Genomic DNA, 19,379 nt, shown 5'->3' with positions numbered 1-19,379 from the left:
GATCAGAAATGTAATTGCCTATGATTACTGGAATGTCTTCGAAACTTCTACACCAACTAACAATAGGTGTTTAAAAAGTCAAATCCCGACAATTTTGCTTCTACTCATATCATTTCTGATAAGGAAATAATTTTCTAACGTGATGGTCAACAAAATCCTATCAAATAACAAAAAATAAAAAACAGAAAACATGACAATGGAATAAGCATTCCAACAAACATTCAGTGGCTAAGCAACACTATCTCAGATTGTGAAAACAAATCATAAGAGCTCGAACAAAACATGCAAAATATAGAAAATGTTACCAGATTAGTTGATATGGGATCTGAAAAAACTGTTCAGCTCATGAAAATTCATGATTGATCTATATCCGGTAAATTTGTACACATTGAAGAACTAGGGTACCTAGTTATCTCGTGCATGGAATATAATGCAGCTTCCTAGTGTGATGACAAATTATGATAAACTCACTGATCGTACTGCTTGTACGATTGCCAGATTCAATTAGTACATAGATAATCATTTTCAAATTAGGAAGGTTCAATATCCATCTGCCTCATCTATCTGGATGCTGATGAGTACTGATTATTGTTAGTAATGATGATTATCAGACGTTTTGAGATTTCTACAACAGGTGGCAAATACTTTTAAATCATCTTCACTTCAAACTTGAGAAAATTTTCTGAGGAAAAGCATAATTTTTCTGGTTTTGTTCCATTACCAGATCAGTTGATATGGGATCTGAAAAAACGGTTCAGTTTATGAAAATTTATGATTGGTCTATATCCGGTAAATTTGTACTCATTCAAGAACTAGCGTAGTTTTAGCGTGTAGACTATGGACTATGGAGCTTCCCATTGTGATGACAAATTACATGATAAACTCACTGATTGTACTGGTTTGTACAATTATTGTCAGATTCAATTGTAGTACATAAATAATTATTTTGAAATTAGAAAAACTTGATAACTATCTGCCTGGATGCTGATGAGTATTGATTATTGTAATGCTGATTATCAGACATTTTTAAGTTTTTACAAGAGGTGGAAGATATTTTTAAATCCTCTTAATATCAGACTCCAGATTAATATTGGAGGAATCGTCTGGTTTCTCTTCTGTTCATTGTTCTTATCTTGTTTTTGACTCGTGTTGTATTGTTTCTGTCCTCTCACTTCGTATGTCATTTCTTTATGAGACTTCCATGTAAAAATTCTGAAGAAGCCTTCCAAATAGTGATCTGGTACGAATTATTCTTCCATCTGCCATCCATTTCCCCAAGTACTAAAGTCGCTCACTATCTCTAGAAATGAAATATCAAGTCATGATGATGATAGCAAACTACATTAGAAACTATTATTCATCTAATCAAAGAGCCCTATAACATAATCCTATACTATTAAACGAGAAATTTCTGTTTATATGTTTAGATGTTGAGATGTTTGAATGTTTAGATGTTTATATGATTGGATGTTTAGATGTTTGTATTTCACTGGATCTCGAAAACGGCTCTAACGATTCTCACGAAATTCAGAACATAGTAGGTTTATAATATAAAACTTCGATTGCACTAGGTCTCATCCCTGGGAAAACTCGCTGGAGGACATTAAAAGGATATATATTATTCATCCTCGGAAAAACAGCTGATAATAATTATTTCGTCGTCTGTTGATGATGGAAGTGAGTGAGCGAGTTCATGTGAGTGGGACTGTGTCAAAATTATGACTCAGCTGTTGAAATTTTGTAATCATTCAATCAGCTACTTAGTGCCGGTTACGAAAAAGCCGGGTTATTTTCAATCCTGATTACTTTCAGTAGATCCATCTTTTTAAAATGGTCTTCCCTGATTTGGTTCACGTGAAATTGATCAGGATTTGAATTTAACTGGCTTTTGTGCAACCGGGCCTTTGTGAGGGTAATTTTCGCATTCCTCTGGGAATTAATCTCAATTTTCTGTAATTAGATAGGGCATTTCTTTATGAACTATGAATGTTATTATAATTTCTTCTTTCGTAATAAATTTTTTGTGCTTTTGCACTCCAGAGCAAAGCTTGGTCCTCGATATTAAACTATAAAATTCAGGAAATAACAGAGAACATCAACCAAAACTTCAACTACTTTCCCGCCATTTGTCCGATAACTGTTGTCCTCTCCCAATCATATTGTATGTTATGAGTTGTACCTCCGCTACTGGATTTAATAAGAAACTTGTCCAAAAAATAATGAATGTTCGAACAATGTTATTATTCATGAAAAATATTCTACACAAGTGTTGTGTTTCAACTGTGTTGGCAAACAACTTATTCCTACAATTATTATTCAAATATTGAGCTCATGAATTTAATATTAAAAATCATTTTGAATTATCAATAATAATTAATTTCTACTAATCAATTCCAGTATCTGAAATCAAATAAGACGTGAACCTTGATGTTGTCTCCATAATCGACCTTGTAGGTGAAGTCCCCCACATGATCGACACTTTTCAAATGCAGATAAAAAAGTACATCAACTTCGCACCTTGGTCTTTGCAATTCTCGATGCGCTTAGATTGGATGTCCCATGCTAGTGGTCCCTGGAACAATAGATTTATTCAGATCGGAGTATGTCATCTTACTAAGGATATGATCTTATTAAATTAGATCTTACTAACGAATAAAGATATCGTGAGGTACGATCTGTGAGATCCAAGCTTGAAAAACTCATCCCCATAAAAGAATATTTGGCTGCGTAATCAATTCCAGCCAACGTAAGGTATCAGTATCATCAGGAATGTGAAGCTTCAAAACTACAAAACAAAGAATAATCATTTTTCTATAATAAACAATTATTGTTTATGGAAACTACTCTTCATAGTGTGATTAGGGGTTTTCAAATAGAAGTTGCCAATGATTAAAGCTATATTCCAGAGACTTCCAAGATTGAATCTATTTCTTACCTTTGTCCTGTATCAAGTCCCAGCAAATCGAAGCAAACAGCCGATTGAATCAGAAAAATGAATACTTGTGCAATATAAATTATCATAATAATTCAATAATAACTGTCCACTGAAAATCCCTTTAATAATGTGAACTTTCAAGTCTCATAACATTTCAGTCACTTATAATGGAAAAGACCAATTTCAATCTTCACAAGTTGTATAACCGAATTAAATGTACATAATATGAAAAAATATGAAGAATCTTATCATACTGGATTCATTTTTATTTATAGCTTATTCATAGCTTAATTTGAGCTATGTCATATAACAAAGATATTGAAGACATTTAATGATTATTAAAGAGAATCGTCGACCCTTCTATTTGAGCTAAGAAATTTGGTGGATAGATGAAAACCGTCGACCAATCAGGAGAGCGAAGGCGAAGTTGAAAGAATATCACTTGACATTTGCTGTCTTCTGCTTTCAGAATTCCAAATTATATTACAAACTGTTAGCCTATCAGGAGAGAGTCAAGAGCACTTGTAATTTTGTCACCAAGCAAGTAATACTGTCACCTATTGGCAGAATTCAAGTTGCATGGAATTCAAACTGTTGACCAATCAGGAGAGAGTAGGCGGAGTCGAGGTTTTATTTGTCATACAACAAGTGCTGCCATCTATTGGCGAAATTCCGCATGAGATATATAGTTGTTGACCAATACTTTCTATCATTTTGAACACTTCGGCAATGTACAGAGTTTGGTTTAATATGCAAAAGACTACTGATAGAACAAATTTCGAGAAGATTCAACTGGATTCTGGGCTTTAAACTATTAGGCTATAAGGCTGTACTGGGATTAATTAGATCAAGTTTCATTGATTTAGGTGATTACTGCTGCCAGTACTAAGACTTTTTCAAACAGCAGCCAACTACTCTGAGGCAGTAGGTCTACATTGCTGAATCAGAGCCATATCTTTGAACTATACACTTAGAACTGTCATCATTGATTGAATGAGACGCAATGGGAAATATCATTATGATAGGATATCCTGTCTCACTATGATAAGTTATCCGGTTCCGGTACTCAGAAGGATGACGTCATTGCATAGCTAGGTCCAGCTACAGCCCAATAGTTCGAGTCAAAAGAATAGGTGTTGATATAAACTTGAAAGAAAATCGCTGCAATGCATTGATACTGATTTGGATGCTTACATCTATCCAGCTGACAGTTTATCCTATACCTCGTGTTACAGCGAACAAAGCTCGTTGGACATACCAGGCTAGGTGACTCTATTATGACGAAAAGAGGTCTTGTAGATTGTTGTCTCATCAGTTTTTCAAAAGTTGCTCACTTGACTTATATGGTCACGTTTCATCCAGAAATTGATCAGTTTGAACTGGAATATCTTTGAAAAGATAGTTGTAGCCTATAATTATTATAAGGGTATTGCTTGTATTATTATGTACATAGGATGGAAATATAATGAAATGAAAGTCTCTATTATAGCAAGTACATAAGTTTTACTAGACACTTTACAGCACAATGAAATTCCAAGTCTTATACTGTAGGTTTTTCCATATAAAACATATTTAAGTAGTTCATTTTGAAACCAATCAAAACACTGAATCTGAGCGAATTGAACAGATCCTCCATTACAATTGAATTTCCTGTTTTAGAATTGATGATTTTCTCCATTACGGTCGAAAGCAATATCATTGGTGAAATTCTATTTTATAAGTATTCCATGTGAAACATGTTGTGTATACTGTATGATATATATTTATTCTGAAGAACTCTTATTATAGTAGGATACATCCAATAATCTCATTAATGTTTAGATTGGAATAGCGATGAGTTTTCAAGTCTTCTTGACTTTCTTATCGTTTCTCAATTGTTTGACTCTGCTTTCAGCAATTAATATCTTACAGCCAAGCAGCTTGTTCTCTGACTTTTCATAAGGAGCGAACGTGATCCTCCACAGCATTGGGATGTTCACTAATGGAATGGAGTTGTTGTTGATGATATCGGTATCAAGGCTTTTCAATTCATAAGTTCCCTAGAACAGAATATTCATTTGACATTATTTTTTTCAACATGCATTTAATCACTTAAATCAATCTCAACAACTTGTAGAACTTAAAAAAAAACACATTGAAAGTCCTTGGCCTTAACTACTAGTAATTTTTTAGAAAACTTATTGAAAACGCCAAGACATTTGGAAAAAACATCTGTATTGTCTACGTCAAAATTCAATGATGTTTCCAATACACTTTGAGCCATCACCATTTTGAATAAAGGGTGGAGTTTTCTGGCTCAGTTGTTTTGAAATACGCTGGAGAAACGAGATTTCAAATTAAACGTGTTGAGATTCTAAACATATCATAAATGCATAACATGTCTTGTCTATACATGATGAACACCTACAGACCAACTTAACACGCTTGCAAAATTAGAAAGTTTACAAAATTTACACTGTCTTCAGAAATGTTGTGAACTCCATGATGAGGTGAAAAAGTGATTACACAAATATTGTCAAATCCACAAAAATAAAGTAATTGGCTAATATCGCCAAGCAGATAATAAACAAGATTAGATAGCATCAGCTTGTTCTGGCTAAATGGTACAAGAACTTAAAAAGGATTTGAAGGAAGTTTACTACTCATAAATAGATTATTTATAAAATATTTGAAGATTGAGGTTATGTAGATGTATTCACGGATCGGTGACCTAGAGATCGATCAAACCGAAGAACGTAGAATCTGACCAAAACCCCTTGGCAGAGCTTTATTGCATTCGGATGGTGTGCAATGTGAAAAAACACCCGTCCACGTGGCTAATTATTAGGTAGCATGGAATTAATATTAATATATAGAATATTAACTAGCATGCAAAGAGCATAAATAAAAAACCAAATAAAAATAATTTAATGTATTCAGGAAATAAGAGTTACCAGGCGCATGAATACCTAATAAAATTTGCATGCACCAATAGTAAAACGGCAGTTAATAGGCGGCAACTGTAGGCCAATTCAAAAATATTTATATATATTTATATAAATGTAGTAGATTTTGTGTAAAAATTTGTGTAATCTATGTTATCAATATGGCTCGAATGCAAAGAAATTATTAATCATATAATCTAAGCAATATTTTGGCATTTTTTGTAAGATCTATTTGAATTTAATGGCGGAGGATTGAGATATTTAAATTTTATGCTAATTTGAAAGTCGGAAAGAGGATCTGTAAAACTTGAGAAGGAAGAACCAGCACTCGCCAGCCAGATGCCACCATAAGAGGACCCCAAATATTTTAGAGCGAAGTACCTTATTAATAATTTTGTAAAAATTAAAGTTAAAGTAAATTATTAAATTTCTTAAAAGACTTCGTGATGCTATTGTGAAGCAGAAGTCATTTTTCATTTTAATTAAATTTATAACCCCTTGGAGGAGACGATTCCGGCTACCATATTCCCGGACCACATGGAGTTGGATCGACATCGGCGGCTTACAAGAAGATTTTCGACACGTGAGTGATTAAATTTGAATTTAGTGATGGGCGCCCTAGTGCTTCGAAATAATCTGATGATCAAAGCTAGCTCGCCGAAAGGGTTATTATAAATTAAGAAATTAATAAGAGTAATACTTGCGCAAGTAAAAATTAGTATTAAAGGTATTTAATTGAAAGAAAAATATATAGATCAATATTTTAGAAATTTCTATTTAATCAAAGAAGTACGAAATCTAGGCTATCAAACGTATGCATACAATATTTAATTTTTTGCAATACAATTTGCGATAATTTATCATAGTTCTAATTCACTAGATGAATGGCTCTACCTATTCCGTCAGGTGCCGAATCTTGCACCCTGAGATAAAAATATATATTCGATACAAATAAATCTACTAAATACTAGAGATTTTAATATATATATATATTTGGATTATTAGTGGCTAATTTATCAAGCTGATCTTAGAGCACATATTTTTGATTGAATTATCCAAGTCGACAAGTATTAGCAAGTACATGTCGCAGCTACATGCAAAGGAATGCATATGATTTCAAGATAAAGGCACATGGTAATGATTCGTGCCATAAATCTAGAATATAAAGTTTAGCCTGTGATATTTTGCTGATATAAAATTATTGTTCTATTTTTTATATTATATTTTTTATCGCTCTATATATATTTTTTGCCTCGATTGATCTTTGCATTATTTGTGTAATATATGTGTGAAATTTTCATGGTGTGCAATTTATTTTTTATTCCTCAACTCTATAGTATAAGTATCATTTTTATATATATATTATTATTTATTGAATTACAAGAGTTATAGGAGAAGCCCATATCTAGGCCTATCAAGATTTTTTAAGACTGAATACTATTAGAAAACCACGACCTAATTATATTAAATCTCATGCTTTACCGACTGATGCCAAGCAGGAGGCTAATCGTTATTTAAATATAAAGAATAACGTGACAGAAAGACATGTCGCCCAACGTGATAGGCCACGGATACGACAGAAAGACATGTCGTACCAACGTGGGACTGATGATGAGAGCCAAGCTCATTGAATAATTATTTGAAATTAGGTCAATAACCATATTGAAAATTATAGATAACTTATACGAGTTGTGAGGAAAACTGGCGAAGGGAAATTTGTATTACTTTTTGGGGAATCAATAGCTTTAAATAAAGAGAAATTATATGTTTTAAAGAAAATTTTATATTATTATTATTGTAGAAAATATATTTTATAGAGAGAGCTATTATATTTTATGGGCCTAAACTGCTAGTCAGAAATCAATGAATAGTATTATTATATTATAAGAGCTTAAGTAATAAATAGGTTACCTGGCTTGTAATGTCCATAGGCCTATCCTCATTTGTGTCCTTATTAATGCCTTGTTGGCCAAAACTTTCACTTTTTTAACAAACACTTGACACTTAATCCATTTTTAAAATATGAGTCTCTTTTCGTCCACGCAAAGTAAGGTAGCAGACACACTGCAGACGGCGATAGTAGCGGAGATCGACGCTGAGGGGGGCGCGATGGAGTCCAACGCCCAGATATCTTCAATCACCGCCAAGAATCCTGTGAACAGTAATAAACCGTTAAATGTCTCCCAAGAAGCAATAAGAGGGTTATAGTAGAGGGGATGATCAAGTCATTTTCTAATAGTTTAGAAAAAACAATGACCACAGTAATGAAGAACTTAAAGGCGGAAATGAAGGAAATGCGGGAATCACTGAAGGATACATCGGTAAGAATGGATAAGGAGACTGCGGAAAGAATAGATAACCTACCAGCACAAAACACTTCACAAATTCATGAAATAGCTACAAACAGGAACAATAGTCAACTTATTTCCATAAATAAACAACAGAATAGTAAATCTACACAAATAGCTCACCTAAATTCTGATATAAATCAAAACAAAGTACAACTTAATTCATTGGAGACAGCCGTTGGAGAACAGCAATTATTTTCATCTGAATTAAATGCCGAAGTAGTAGATAATGAAACAGAAGCTTCTAGTCATTGGAAACAGGCCCAAGAGAAGTTGGTACAACTTGAAAGTCAAATACATCAATTTCCGCACGAGAATATAGAGCCTATTCCCATAGCAACGTTTGATTCACTACACAGTTTCAATGAATTAGGCCGTTTTGACAATACAGACCGCTATCTCCAACCTAAAGAATTTATAGATCAGATAAAACTAGTTCAATCATTAACACCCACCTCTTGGAATTTTTGGCGTCTTCGTTTGACTAGTTTATTGATTGGCGAACCCCTGATGTTCTTTCGGAGTAGAGTCCATGAATTTACATCATTGGATGAGTTTGTAGCTGTCTTCCTGGAACAGTATTGGAGCAGAAGTAAACAGTTGGACGTGCTAGCGGACATCATATCATGCGATTTCAACCCTAACTTAGACGGTGCATGTACCACTTTCGTCACTGCCCTACAGTTTAAAAATTCTCAATTGAGCGAGCCCATTAACGAATCGGCATTAGCAAGTATTATTTTAAAGAAGCTACCGTATCAAGTTAGAATGGCACTCGCCACACAACCCATTACTGATTGTAAGCAGCTGATAAATCATTTATATGGCATACAGTCTGTGATGGCAATGTCAAACCACCGTTCAGACCAGAGATATACACAAAATCAACATAACTCGAAAAGTAATCAGTATACCAGCCAAAACTATGAATCAGTACCATATGATTGCTCACGATCTACCCCTCAATTTAAACGCCGCTATAATCATAATCAAAATAACAGCTGGAATAATAGAAGTTTTCAGAATCGTCAAACAAACCATTATCCACAGCAAACCTATGAAAGAAATTATTATTATGGCCATGATCGATTTAACACAAATAATGATTACACTCAGAATAATTATAATAGAAATTACAAACCGCCACCTCATCAAATAAGTACAAACTACACATTAGAGCATGCGTCCAGATCAAATCACCAAAAAACACAGAACCCAACACCCAACAACCCGCCACCAGATATACAGAAAACTACAGCTAATAAACCAGGACTATATGATACCCCCGATATAACACCTACAAGCTCCAATGAAACAAACAACGAAAATCAAGAAATTTCAACATCATACACCACCTTTAGAAATGATTTACCGAAAATAGTATTAGAAGAACCGAAGCCAATACCAGATAAACCACCACCAAAAACCAGCTGTAAGCATCAATCCCTACTGAGCATCCTGTTCCCCGCCGACAATCCATCACCGCAGGTAGAGCAGCCCGCACATCAAGAGACCGCCACCATACTAACCGCTTTGAAAGTCACACTCGCGCATCAAGAGACCGCCACCGCACCCGCGCATCATTCGACCCCACCAAGGCACCCCAATGAACCCAGGATAGAGTACCAAGAGGATGACACCAGGGAGGACGGACTACCGGATAAGAGGAGCGACCACCGCAAGGCCCGGAGACGGAGGCGCCCGAGGACACCCGACCGGCATCAGGACGAGGAGAACGGACTACATGACCGAAGGAGCATGCATCGCAAGGCCCGGAGGCGGAAGAAGCGACGAAGGAGGAACCGCGCGCGCCGATGGAAGCCGCATGCACGCTTCAAGGGGCAAAGAAGAACACCGGACCGACACCGAGGAGGACAGGAGCGGACCGACGGCATGCATCCGCGGCACATTCGCTTCAAGAGGGCAAATCAGCGATGTGACCGGCAAAATGGATTGAATGAATGGATTAAAACTGGAGCTACTGATAGGACTACTATGGATTCGTGCATGGGCAACAAGGAAATGGAAGATGGACTAATGAATAATGGAAGGTGGTTAAGAAGAGTGAAAGGAGTAAGGAATAATGTCAATAAAATGGAAGTACCGGGCTATTATATGTGGAAAGATTATATTATTAAAGAACTAATTAGTGTTTTGATTTATTGTATTGTGTGGATTACCATGTCTGTGATAATATTGAAAAGTGATGCTATAATTAAGACCATGTTATTGTTGAAAAAATTTATTAGTGTTGATTGGAAGTGTTATATTATTGAATGGTTTATTATGATGATGAAGCCTAATAATGAATTTAAGTGGATAGTCTTGAAAGAAAATAAATGGAAGGCTTTGAATCAATTAAAAGAAATTATTATTAAAGGATCAAGGAATTGTTTTAAAAGATACACCAGATACCGGGGTTTCATATTCATGATGAAAAAATTATCAATAGGACAGCCTCACAAATCAACAGCAGATAACCTCACCAGCCTACAACATCTACAAATAGAATGCAAGAAGATGCAAGTAAATCACAACATTTCTACATGCAATATCGTCAAATTTCAAATAAATATGATAAGAAATCAATGAAAACATTATTATCAAACCGATTACTAACCTTCCTTAATAAATTTAATATTGGTATAGGACCTCGTGGCAACAATCCAATGTTTAATTCCTTCCAGCCGTTAGAAGCCTGCAATAAGGAAAAGAACAATTTTTAAATATGTAATTAAATTATATACATCAGATAAAAAAGGACACAAGCGGGGATAATAAAATTAAAAATTGTTAATTACCTTTTTAAGAGAAAAAATTGAGCAGTTAGGTTAGTTATGAAAGTCGATAGCAAATTCTGATGTAACATGTAACACTATGAATTGTAGAACAGCGAACAGCTGACCAAAGCCACCCAAATCAAATGAATGTAATATCTGTTGAACATATGTTTATAAAAAGAAGTACTGTACCCAAAGAGTTATTTATTATTGTTATTTATTATATTTATTAATGTCGATATATTTATTTATATGTTTTTATATTTATTACTTTTAATTATGCCACGTTTGTTACCTGAAAAGACTTAAAGTGAATACCAGTTACCAAAACCAAAGAGCCATTAGCAAAAGAAAGTATTGTACCTGATGTATAGAAAATTATTTATATTAAGACCTAAGAAATACTATAAGATATAAGCCCAGAAGTTTATGAATCGAAATTATTGTCTAAAAGGAATCATTTATGAGAATTATGAAATGTGTGTAGTTAAGTTGGCGGCCCTGCAAGCGGCGAATTTTAAAAATTACTGTGTTGTAAATGGTGTCAGGAGGAGTACGTTTAGAAGTTTATATTTATGATATTTTATGTGTGTTGAGGAGGAGAATCTGTTATTGTATTGATAAAGGTATAAAGGAGATGCAGCAAATATGACTGCGATCTGTGATAGAAGTAGGAGAATATAATTTATAAATAAAGTATAGTGTATATCAATGTATTGAAGGGTGGGTTTTCATTAAAAACATTGTGATTCTCAAATATTTTGAATTCAAACCCAGGGGCGCGTGTAACGTATCTAAATCTGGGTAGAGGAAAAGCCCTAACAGAATAGTAATAGGTCTAAAAATAAAGTAATTGGCTAATATCGCCAAGCAGATAATAAACAAGATTAGATAGCATCAGCTTGTTCTGGCTAAATGGTACAAGAACTTAAAAAGGATTTGAAGGAAGTTTACTACTCATAAATAGATTATTTATAAAATATTTGAAGATTGAGGTTATGTAGATGTATTCACAGATCGGTGACCTAGAGATCGATCAAACCGAAGAACGTAGAATCTGACCAAAACCCCTTGGCAGAGCTTTATTGCATTCGGATGGTGTGCAATGTGAAAAAACACCCGTCCACGTGGCTAATTATTAGGTAGCATGGAATTAATATTAATATATAGAATATTAACTAGCATGCAAAGAGCATAAATAAAAAACCAAATAAAAATAATTTAATGTATTCAGGAAATAAGAGTTACCAGGCGCATGAATACCTAATAAAATTTGCATGCACCAATAGTAAAACGGCAGTTAATAGGCGGCAACTGTAGGCCAATTCAAAAATATTTATATATATTTATATAATTGTAGTAGATTTTGTGTAAAAATTTGTGTAATCTATGTTATCAATATGGCTCGAATGCAAAGAAATTATTAATCATATAATCTAAGCAATATTTTGGCATTTTTTGTAAGATCTATTTGAATTTAATGGCGGAGGATTGGGATATTTAAATTTTATGCTAATTTGAAAGTCGGAAAGAGGATCTGTAAAACTTGAGAAGGAAGAACCAGCACTCGCCAGCCAGATGCCACCATAAGAGGACCCCAAATATTTTAGAGCGAAGTACCTTATTAATAATTTTGTAAAAATTTAAATTTAAAGTAAATTATTAAATTTCTTAAAAGACTTCGTGATGCTATTGTGAAGCAGAAGTCATTTTTCATTTTAATTAAATTTATAACCCCTTGGAGGAGACGATTCCGGCTACCATATTCCCGGACCACATGGAGTTGGATCGACATCGGCGGCTTACAAGAAGATTTTCGACACGTGAGTGATTAAATTTGAATTTAGTGATGGGCGCCCTAGTGCTTCGAATAATCTGATGATCAAAGCTAGCTCGCCGAAAGGGTTATTATAAATTAAGAAATTAATAAGAGTAATACTTGCGCAAGTAAAAAATTAGTATTAAAGGTATTTAATTGAAAGAAAAATATATAGATCAATATTTTAGAAATTTCTATTTAATCAAAGAAGTACGAAATCTAGGCTATCAAACGTATGCATACAATATTTAATTTTTTGCAATACAATTTGCGATAATTTATCATAGTTCTAATTCACTAGATGAATGGCTCTACCTATTCCGTCAGGTGCCGAATCTTGCACCCTGAGATAAAAATATATATTCGATACAAATAAATCTACTAAATACTAGAGATTTTAATATATATATATATTTGGATTATTAGTGGCTAATTTATCAAGCTGATCTTAGAGCACATATTTTTGATTGAATTATCCAAGTCGACAAGTATTAGCAAGTACATGTCGCAGCTACATGCAAAGGAATGCATATGATTTTAAGATAAAGGCACATGGTAATGATTCGTGCCATAAATCTAGAATATAAAGTTTAGCCTGTGATATTTTGCTGATATAAAATTATTGTTCTATTTTTTATATTATATTTTTTATCGCTCTATATATATTTTTTGCCTCGATTGATCTTTGCATTATTTGTGTAATATATGTATGAAATTTTCATGGTGTGCAATTTATTTTTTATTCCTCAACACTATAGTATAAGTATCATTTTTATATATATATATTTATTATTTATTGAATTACAAGAGTTATAGGAGAAGCCCATATCTAGGCCTATCAAGATTTTTTAAGACTGAATACTATTAGAAAAACCACGACCTAATTATATTAAATCTCATGCTTTACCGACTGATGCCAAGCAGGAGGCTAATCGTTATTTAAATATAAAGAATAACGTGACACACTATACCTTGATGTTGTCTCCTAAATCGACCTTACAGGTTACGTTGCCCAGCAGATCCACTCTTGTCCTTGAAACTCTTCTCAATCGCACATCAAAGTTGATCAGTCTTGAACCTTGGTCTTTGCAATCCTCGAGGCGCTTGAATTGAATATCCCAAGCCATTGGTCCCTGAAATCACACGGATTTCCACAGTAAGAAGTTTTATTTCCTACGTTTAGTTTCTTGAGTATAGAGATAAAATCGAAATTCTCCAACTCAAGGGCTTTCCACATAGGGATTCAGATTATCGAAAGGTGCAACTGAGATCAAATTTATATGATGTAATCCAACTATAGCTTTATACAAGGAGCATTCAATCCATCACGATTGATAATAAGTTCACATGGAACAGAATATGCAAAGCGTATGTATAACCAAATCCGAATACCAATCCATTGGAATGGACAAGCACTTCAAGCGGAGATGGGTTCGATAGGAAGAAGCTTGTGTTAATAGTCGATTAACAATATTCGATAATTTTTTTGAAATTTAACTTATTTCTCACCATTTGTCCAGTATCGAGTCCCAAAAAATCAAAGCATACACATAGTTGAATTAGAAACATACATGTTAGTGCAAAATAAAACGTCAAAGTAGACATGATCAACTATAGACTTTAATACTACTAAAATCACCCCAACTTTGACAACAGATCTGAGCCAGCCAGGTCACTCGATATTATAATGGTATATCTAATTGCAGATTCCAATATTCAAACTTCAAAAGTGATGGAATAGATTATGTTGATTCTATTGAATCTGGAAAACAATATGATAGGAAAATGAGCAGACATTACGACTGGAACATTATGAATAGGAAAGTGACAGATAAGCTCACCTTGGATCTACGAATACAAATTGCAACGAAGGAAGTTTTAATGATGTTTTCAAATTTATCACTTTTGTGTCAGATAATCATCCTGATGCATCAATGATATGGGCTACTGATTCATATCATGATGGAACCATTCGCATTCATAGAGTTCCATCTAGATCAATCAGGTTTGTTATTAGATGAGCTATGTATCAAAATTTGTGAATGATGACCCTGTAAATACGAGGGTGGCTCGTTGGAGTAAGTGATAACTCGCCAGTCTAATAATCAAGAGACCCCGAATTCAAATCTCGACCGGGTAAAGGTATTTGACCACAGCACAATCACATGGATACGGCAAAACCAGGAAAAGCAAAACCAAGAAAAGCAAAACCATCGGTCCCGACAACCTAAAAAATAGTCGTCTCATTTCCCCTCATCATCTCACCTCACCTCAAATCTCTCATCATCATCCCTGATCTTATGTGGGCATCACCGTTAGTTTTATTATTATTATTATTATTAAATAATGTTCTCCCTCGTATTTTCAAAAATGATTTAGAAGTTTTCAATAGAGAGATTTAAAGTGTGATACCAATATTTCTCTCGTGTTGAAGTAGTGGTGTTGTGTTGAATATCCATACTAGATGGGTGGATGGAATATTTGAGAAATTTGTTTTGATTGTGACACCATTATCAATCTCCAGTAAATTGAAGTTCAAACATCGAGGAGCGGAATTTACAGAATGTTTGCAGTCATATGATTAGCCGTTAGTTGATATATTATCAAGGCTAACTCTTCATTCAAAGCTAGGCTCTGTTATTATACCAGACAAGACACGTCAATCATAGGCGGTGTATTTTAATTGAAGGCTTGAAACACAATCAAGCAACAAATATTAATGGTATTGGTACCCTGAGAAAAAAATTGGAGATAGCGAGTGAGAATGAATTTGATACAATATCGTAAACTAAAATCACGAAATTACAAAAACTAAGAAGAAGAATGATTAGAGTCTAGTTAAAGTACAAATGTGTTCTTACTGTAGAGCTGACTATATATTCATAGCTATGGAGAGAAAGATACATTGAGTAGAAATTATGCCCTTGAAGGGATTTACCACTACTCAAGTTTTCTTACTACAATCATACATCACTTCTTCTTCTATCACCTAAAGTATTCAATAACACTGCCTCTGACACTCAGTCTGCTTCTTTTCCAAAATATATTATTTCTAATAATAATTCAAAACAACATGTACGTGGAATACCGATTGTTTGGAGGATTTGAAAACTGGATTTCAAATCAAAAATTGAAGCATAATGAAGTGTTCAACTGATGGTATTCCTTATTCAAGGAATATTGAAAAAAATCTCTCAAACTTCTCGGGATAACTCAAAAATGAAGATATGCCTCCAGTTCCACTTGAATTTATCATGATGAATCACCAATCCTCTGTGTTATTACTCTAATCAATACAGGCATTTTTATTAAAATTGAAACTATATGAAATCTCAAAATTTCTCTTCGATTTCTAGATATCTTTCAGGTAGATGCTTTGATAAATTATCAAGATAGAAATTTGCCAAGATCCTGTTCTATTATCAGGAAACATTTTCTCAATCTGTATGAGTACTCCTCTAAAGACATCAAACTGAATGTGCCAACTGATTCGCGATATTTTTCAAGGCCTACGATTGAATGAATGAACTACTGCTATTTCTCTTTTACATTTTGTATAGGTTCTCAACAGAAAACGAGATTTTCACAAATGAATGACAATCCGCTACACTATTTCTAGGTTCTAAGCTTTTTATAACGCGCAGTCCGGCTATCCTTCGTAGAAGAAATAATATTATAGAGATGGTGATCATTTTTTTTGTGACAAATTTGAATGGGAAGATGTTTTTTTTTCAATCTCTTCAATAGTTTCGAATAGAATAACGCTCTAATTGAGACAGGCAGTTTTCCCAAAATTAATACTATATTAAATCTCAAACTCTTCTTGGGAAATATTATTTTCGAAATCTATGAAGTATATGCTTTGATAAACAGTCCTGATGAAATACTTTGAGATCCTGGTATATTATTAAAAAACAGAAATGAACTTAATGTATCGGAAAAGACGGAAATAATATGTACAATGATGCATGTTATTCTGTACAATAATATACTTTATTCTGTTCATCTACAAAATTATCTTGTATATATGGAATGGATTCAATAAAGTTATCACTCACGGTGAATAGAGGTTTACCACAATCATTATGCTTAATATAATATTCATAATATTGATATAGGTATTTATATGATATTCATCTTGGAATTCATATTATATCTATCAGTGTATTTATCTAGGTGCGAAGTTGAAAATCCCTGTGGTGACTAAGAGGTGAGACTTGTTGTCTTGATTCATCATATTATTATCATTCATCGTCAGCATGATGTTCATTCAATTGCTTCACTTTGCTTTCTGCGATGAACATTTTACAATCGAGTAGTTTGTTCTCAGCCGTCAAATAATGGGAGAAAGTCAGCTTCCATAGAGTGGGTATGGTGTAGAATGGGATGGAGAGATTGTTGAGAATCCTAGTATCGAGACTTTTCAGCTCATATCTTCCCTGCAAACAAAGGATACATCAACAATGGTAAATTCAGTACATTTGAATAGTAAATTCATTCATTCAAGTTATCACAATTTATCGAAATAATCAGCCAACTCATGACTTACTTAATCAGAGCCCTTGTGAAACGTGATAATACTAGAATAAATAGAACTCAATTAGAGTTTAATTCAATAGAGAAGAATGGTAGTATCAAGTTTTTTTTCGAATACATTGCAATGGTAAAGTTTTTATCGAGACTAATTGGATGAGAGCAGCATGATCATTCAAATTATTTTGAAGGATCGATCCTTGAAGTATGATCCATAAATTACGATAGCATTCAAAAGTTTCCTAAAATTACCTGAATGATTATACAAATATCATTGACAAATAAAATCGATTTCACCTTTCGTATTGGACACGAATTCATTCCAGTTCTTCTTCGTATTTCTCTGAGGAGAGCTTCAAATACTGAAAACTCATTGCAAGCTCTTTTTATGGTAAATCTGTAGGCATTATTCTTCCAACCCCCATTTCCCCAAGTACTCAGATCTACCACAATCTGCAAACATGAAATTCATTCATCATTTATTCTATTCATTCAATCATATTTATAATTAATATTACATTCACTATTCATTACAGCTATGACTATCCATTGATCGTATTCATTAATAACCGTATATGATATACATAGTGGCACAGGGTAAAGGTTAATCTTCAACATTGAAGTATTCGAGCATTATAGCTTGCAGTGTTGTTGGAAATTCTTAATAATTGATGGGAATGCATCGGTCATCAAATCATGGATCATTGGACTGGTGTGGAACGAGCAATAGCTATGAACGTGTTTTATTGTAATGTTGGTGAAATGCCGCACAGACAATATTTTAACTCTGCATTATTAGCTTCGTAGGTTGTAAAATAGTGAAGCATATTCTTTCTATTACCTTAATGTTATCCCCATAATCAATTTTGAACGTGATGTTGCCCTCCAAGTCAATTCGTGTCCTTGAAATTCTCTTCAAACGCAAGTCTGTGACGATTTGCTGTGTTCCTGGGTTTTTACATTTCTCTACACGTTTGAGATTGATATCCCATTGAAGTGATCCCTGAAATTATCAAGATTGGCATCATTATGACGTAGCTGAAGCATTTGATTCTTGTTCGGCTAAAAATGACTATTCAATCATGAAAGTTCTCAAATTTCCGAGCACTTATGCTCGGGAGCACTTATGATAGGGAGGAATAATAAATATATTTAAATGCACGATTTTCATAGTTCACGTGCGAATAACGTGTTATTTTTTAATGTTTCCATGATTGTTATGGATGTGCATTTAATAGAATTGGATTGAAAATATGAAGAATTACCTTTTGTCCAGTGTTAATCCCCAATAGCTCAAAGCAGAGACTTGCACTAATCACAAAAAGTATAAAACAAAGTGAATGGGTGATCTTTGGAGAAGGCATAATCAACAAGTTGTTTCACAACTTTCACAAAGATTTCATTCATAGGTGAATAGATTTAGGCATTCATAGGTTTCATCCATATGCAAATCCCGATAAATTATTATTAAAGCTCTCACTATCCAATCATTGGTTTGTTGAATACTGTATTTTTCGTCTATTGAAAAAAATGTTATTACACGATCGTGAAATTATTTATGCGATGTTATTTGACTGAGAATTTTAAATAACATTAAATTATTCACCAGAAATCGAGCATGTGCTTGTAATTTGACTTTTTTGGCAATCTTGTCTGAAAATTGAATTCTGTAATTTTTTAGTAGAGTGAACTAGATTGCATTGTTCAAAATTGAGATTATTCATGCAATTTTTATCATAAATTGGAGGAAAATGATTTCCTTTTGAATTCACTGTGATTTTCAATTATGATTAGCTAATCTAGCTTGAATTTTGCATCGTTACATGTACAAAGTGTCGTGTAATTATGACATAATGACAATAGATACAGCTGATGAAATATTAGCAGGATAATGCAACACATTTCCATGTATGTTTGGACAGTGCTGGATGAACAAGGAAACTCCACTTACTCACAGTAACCCGATCTTGATAACAGCAAATAGGCTATAGTCAGATCCACTTTGAACTGTCAGCATTCCCTATAAAAAGCATCAATGAT

The 19,379-nt window shown here is 33.7% G+C and overlaps 1 protein-coding gene across 1 annotated transcript; it reads right to left on the bottom strand.

The window, feature by feature from the left end:
* Positions 1–16,990: 16,990 nt before the first annotated feature.
* On the bottom strand, positions 16,991–18,835 carry LOC120353423. The gene is made up of 4 exons (XM_039437112.1): positions 18,605–18,835; positions 18,181–18,342; positions 17,637–17,792; positions 16,991–17,245 (listed from the first exon to the last, which is right to left on the bottom strand). Exons 1-4 carry the CDS (start codon positions 18,701–18,703, stop codon positions 17,051–17,053), a joined length of 612 nt encoding a protein of 203 aa, XP_039293046.1. The 5' UTR covers positions 18,704–18,835; the 3' UTR covers positions 16,991–17,050.
* Between the last annotated feature and the right edge of the window lie 544 nt (positions 18,836–19,379).

This window comes from Nilaparvata lugens, chromosome 10, assembly GCF_014356525.2.
Source record: "Nilaparvata lugens isolate BPH chromosome 10, ASM1435652v1, whole genome shotgun sequence".
Lineage (NCBI taxonomy): Eukaryota > Metazoa > Arthropoda > Insecta > Hemiptera > Delphacidae > Nilaparvata > Nilaparvata lugens.
The sequence above is the reverse complement of the archived record's forward strand: the minus strand, read 5'-3'. Positions and strand labels throughout refer to the sequence as shown.

What these genes read in the sequence shown, in the direction of transcription:
- LOC120353423 (XM_039437112.1), bottom strand. Translation starts at nt 18,703, where the DNA reads ATGCCTTCTCCAAAGATCACCCATTCACTTTGTTTTATACTTTTTGTG. An exon ending in GGATTAACACTGGACAAAAG is followed by an intron (nt 18,343 to 18,604) that starts GTAATTCTTCAT and finishes TGATAATTTCAG; the next exon opens with GGATCACTTCAATGGGATAT. An exon ending in ATTCGTGTCCAATACGAAAG is followed by an intron (nt 17,246 to 17,636) that starts GTGAAATCGATT and finishes CTTTGTTTGCAG; the next exon opens with GGAAGATATGAGCTGAAAAG.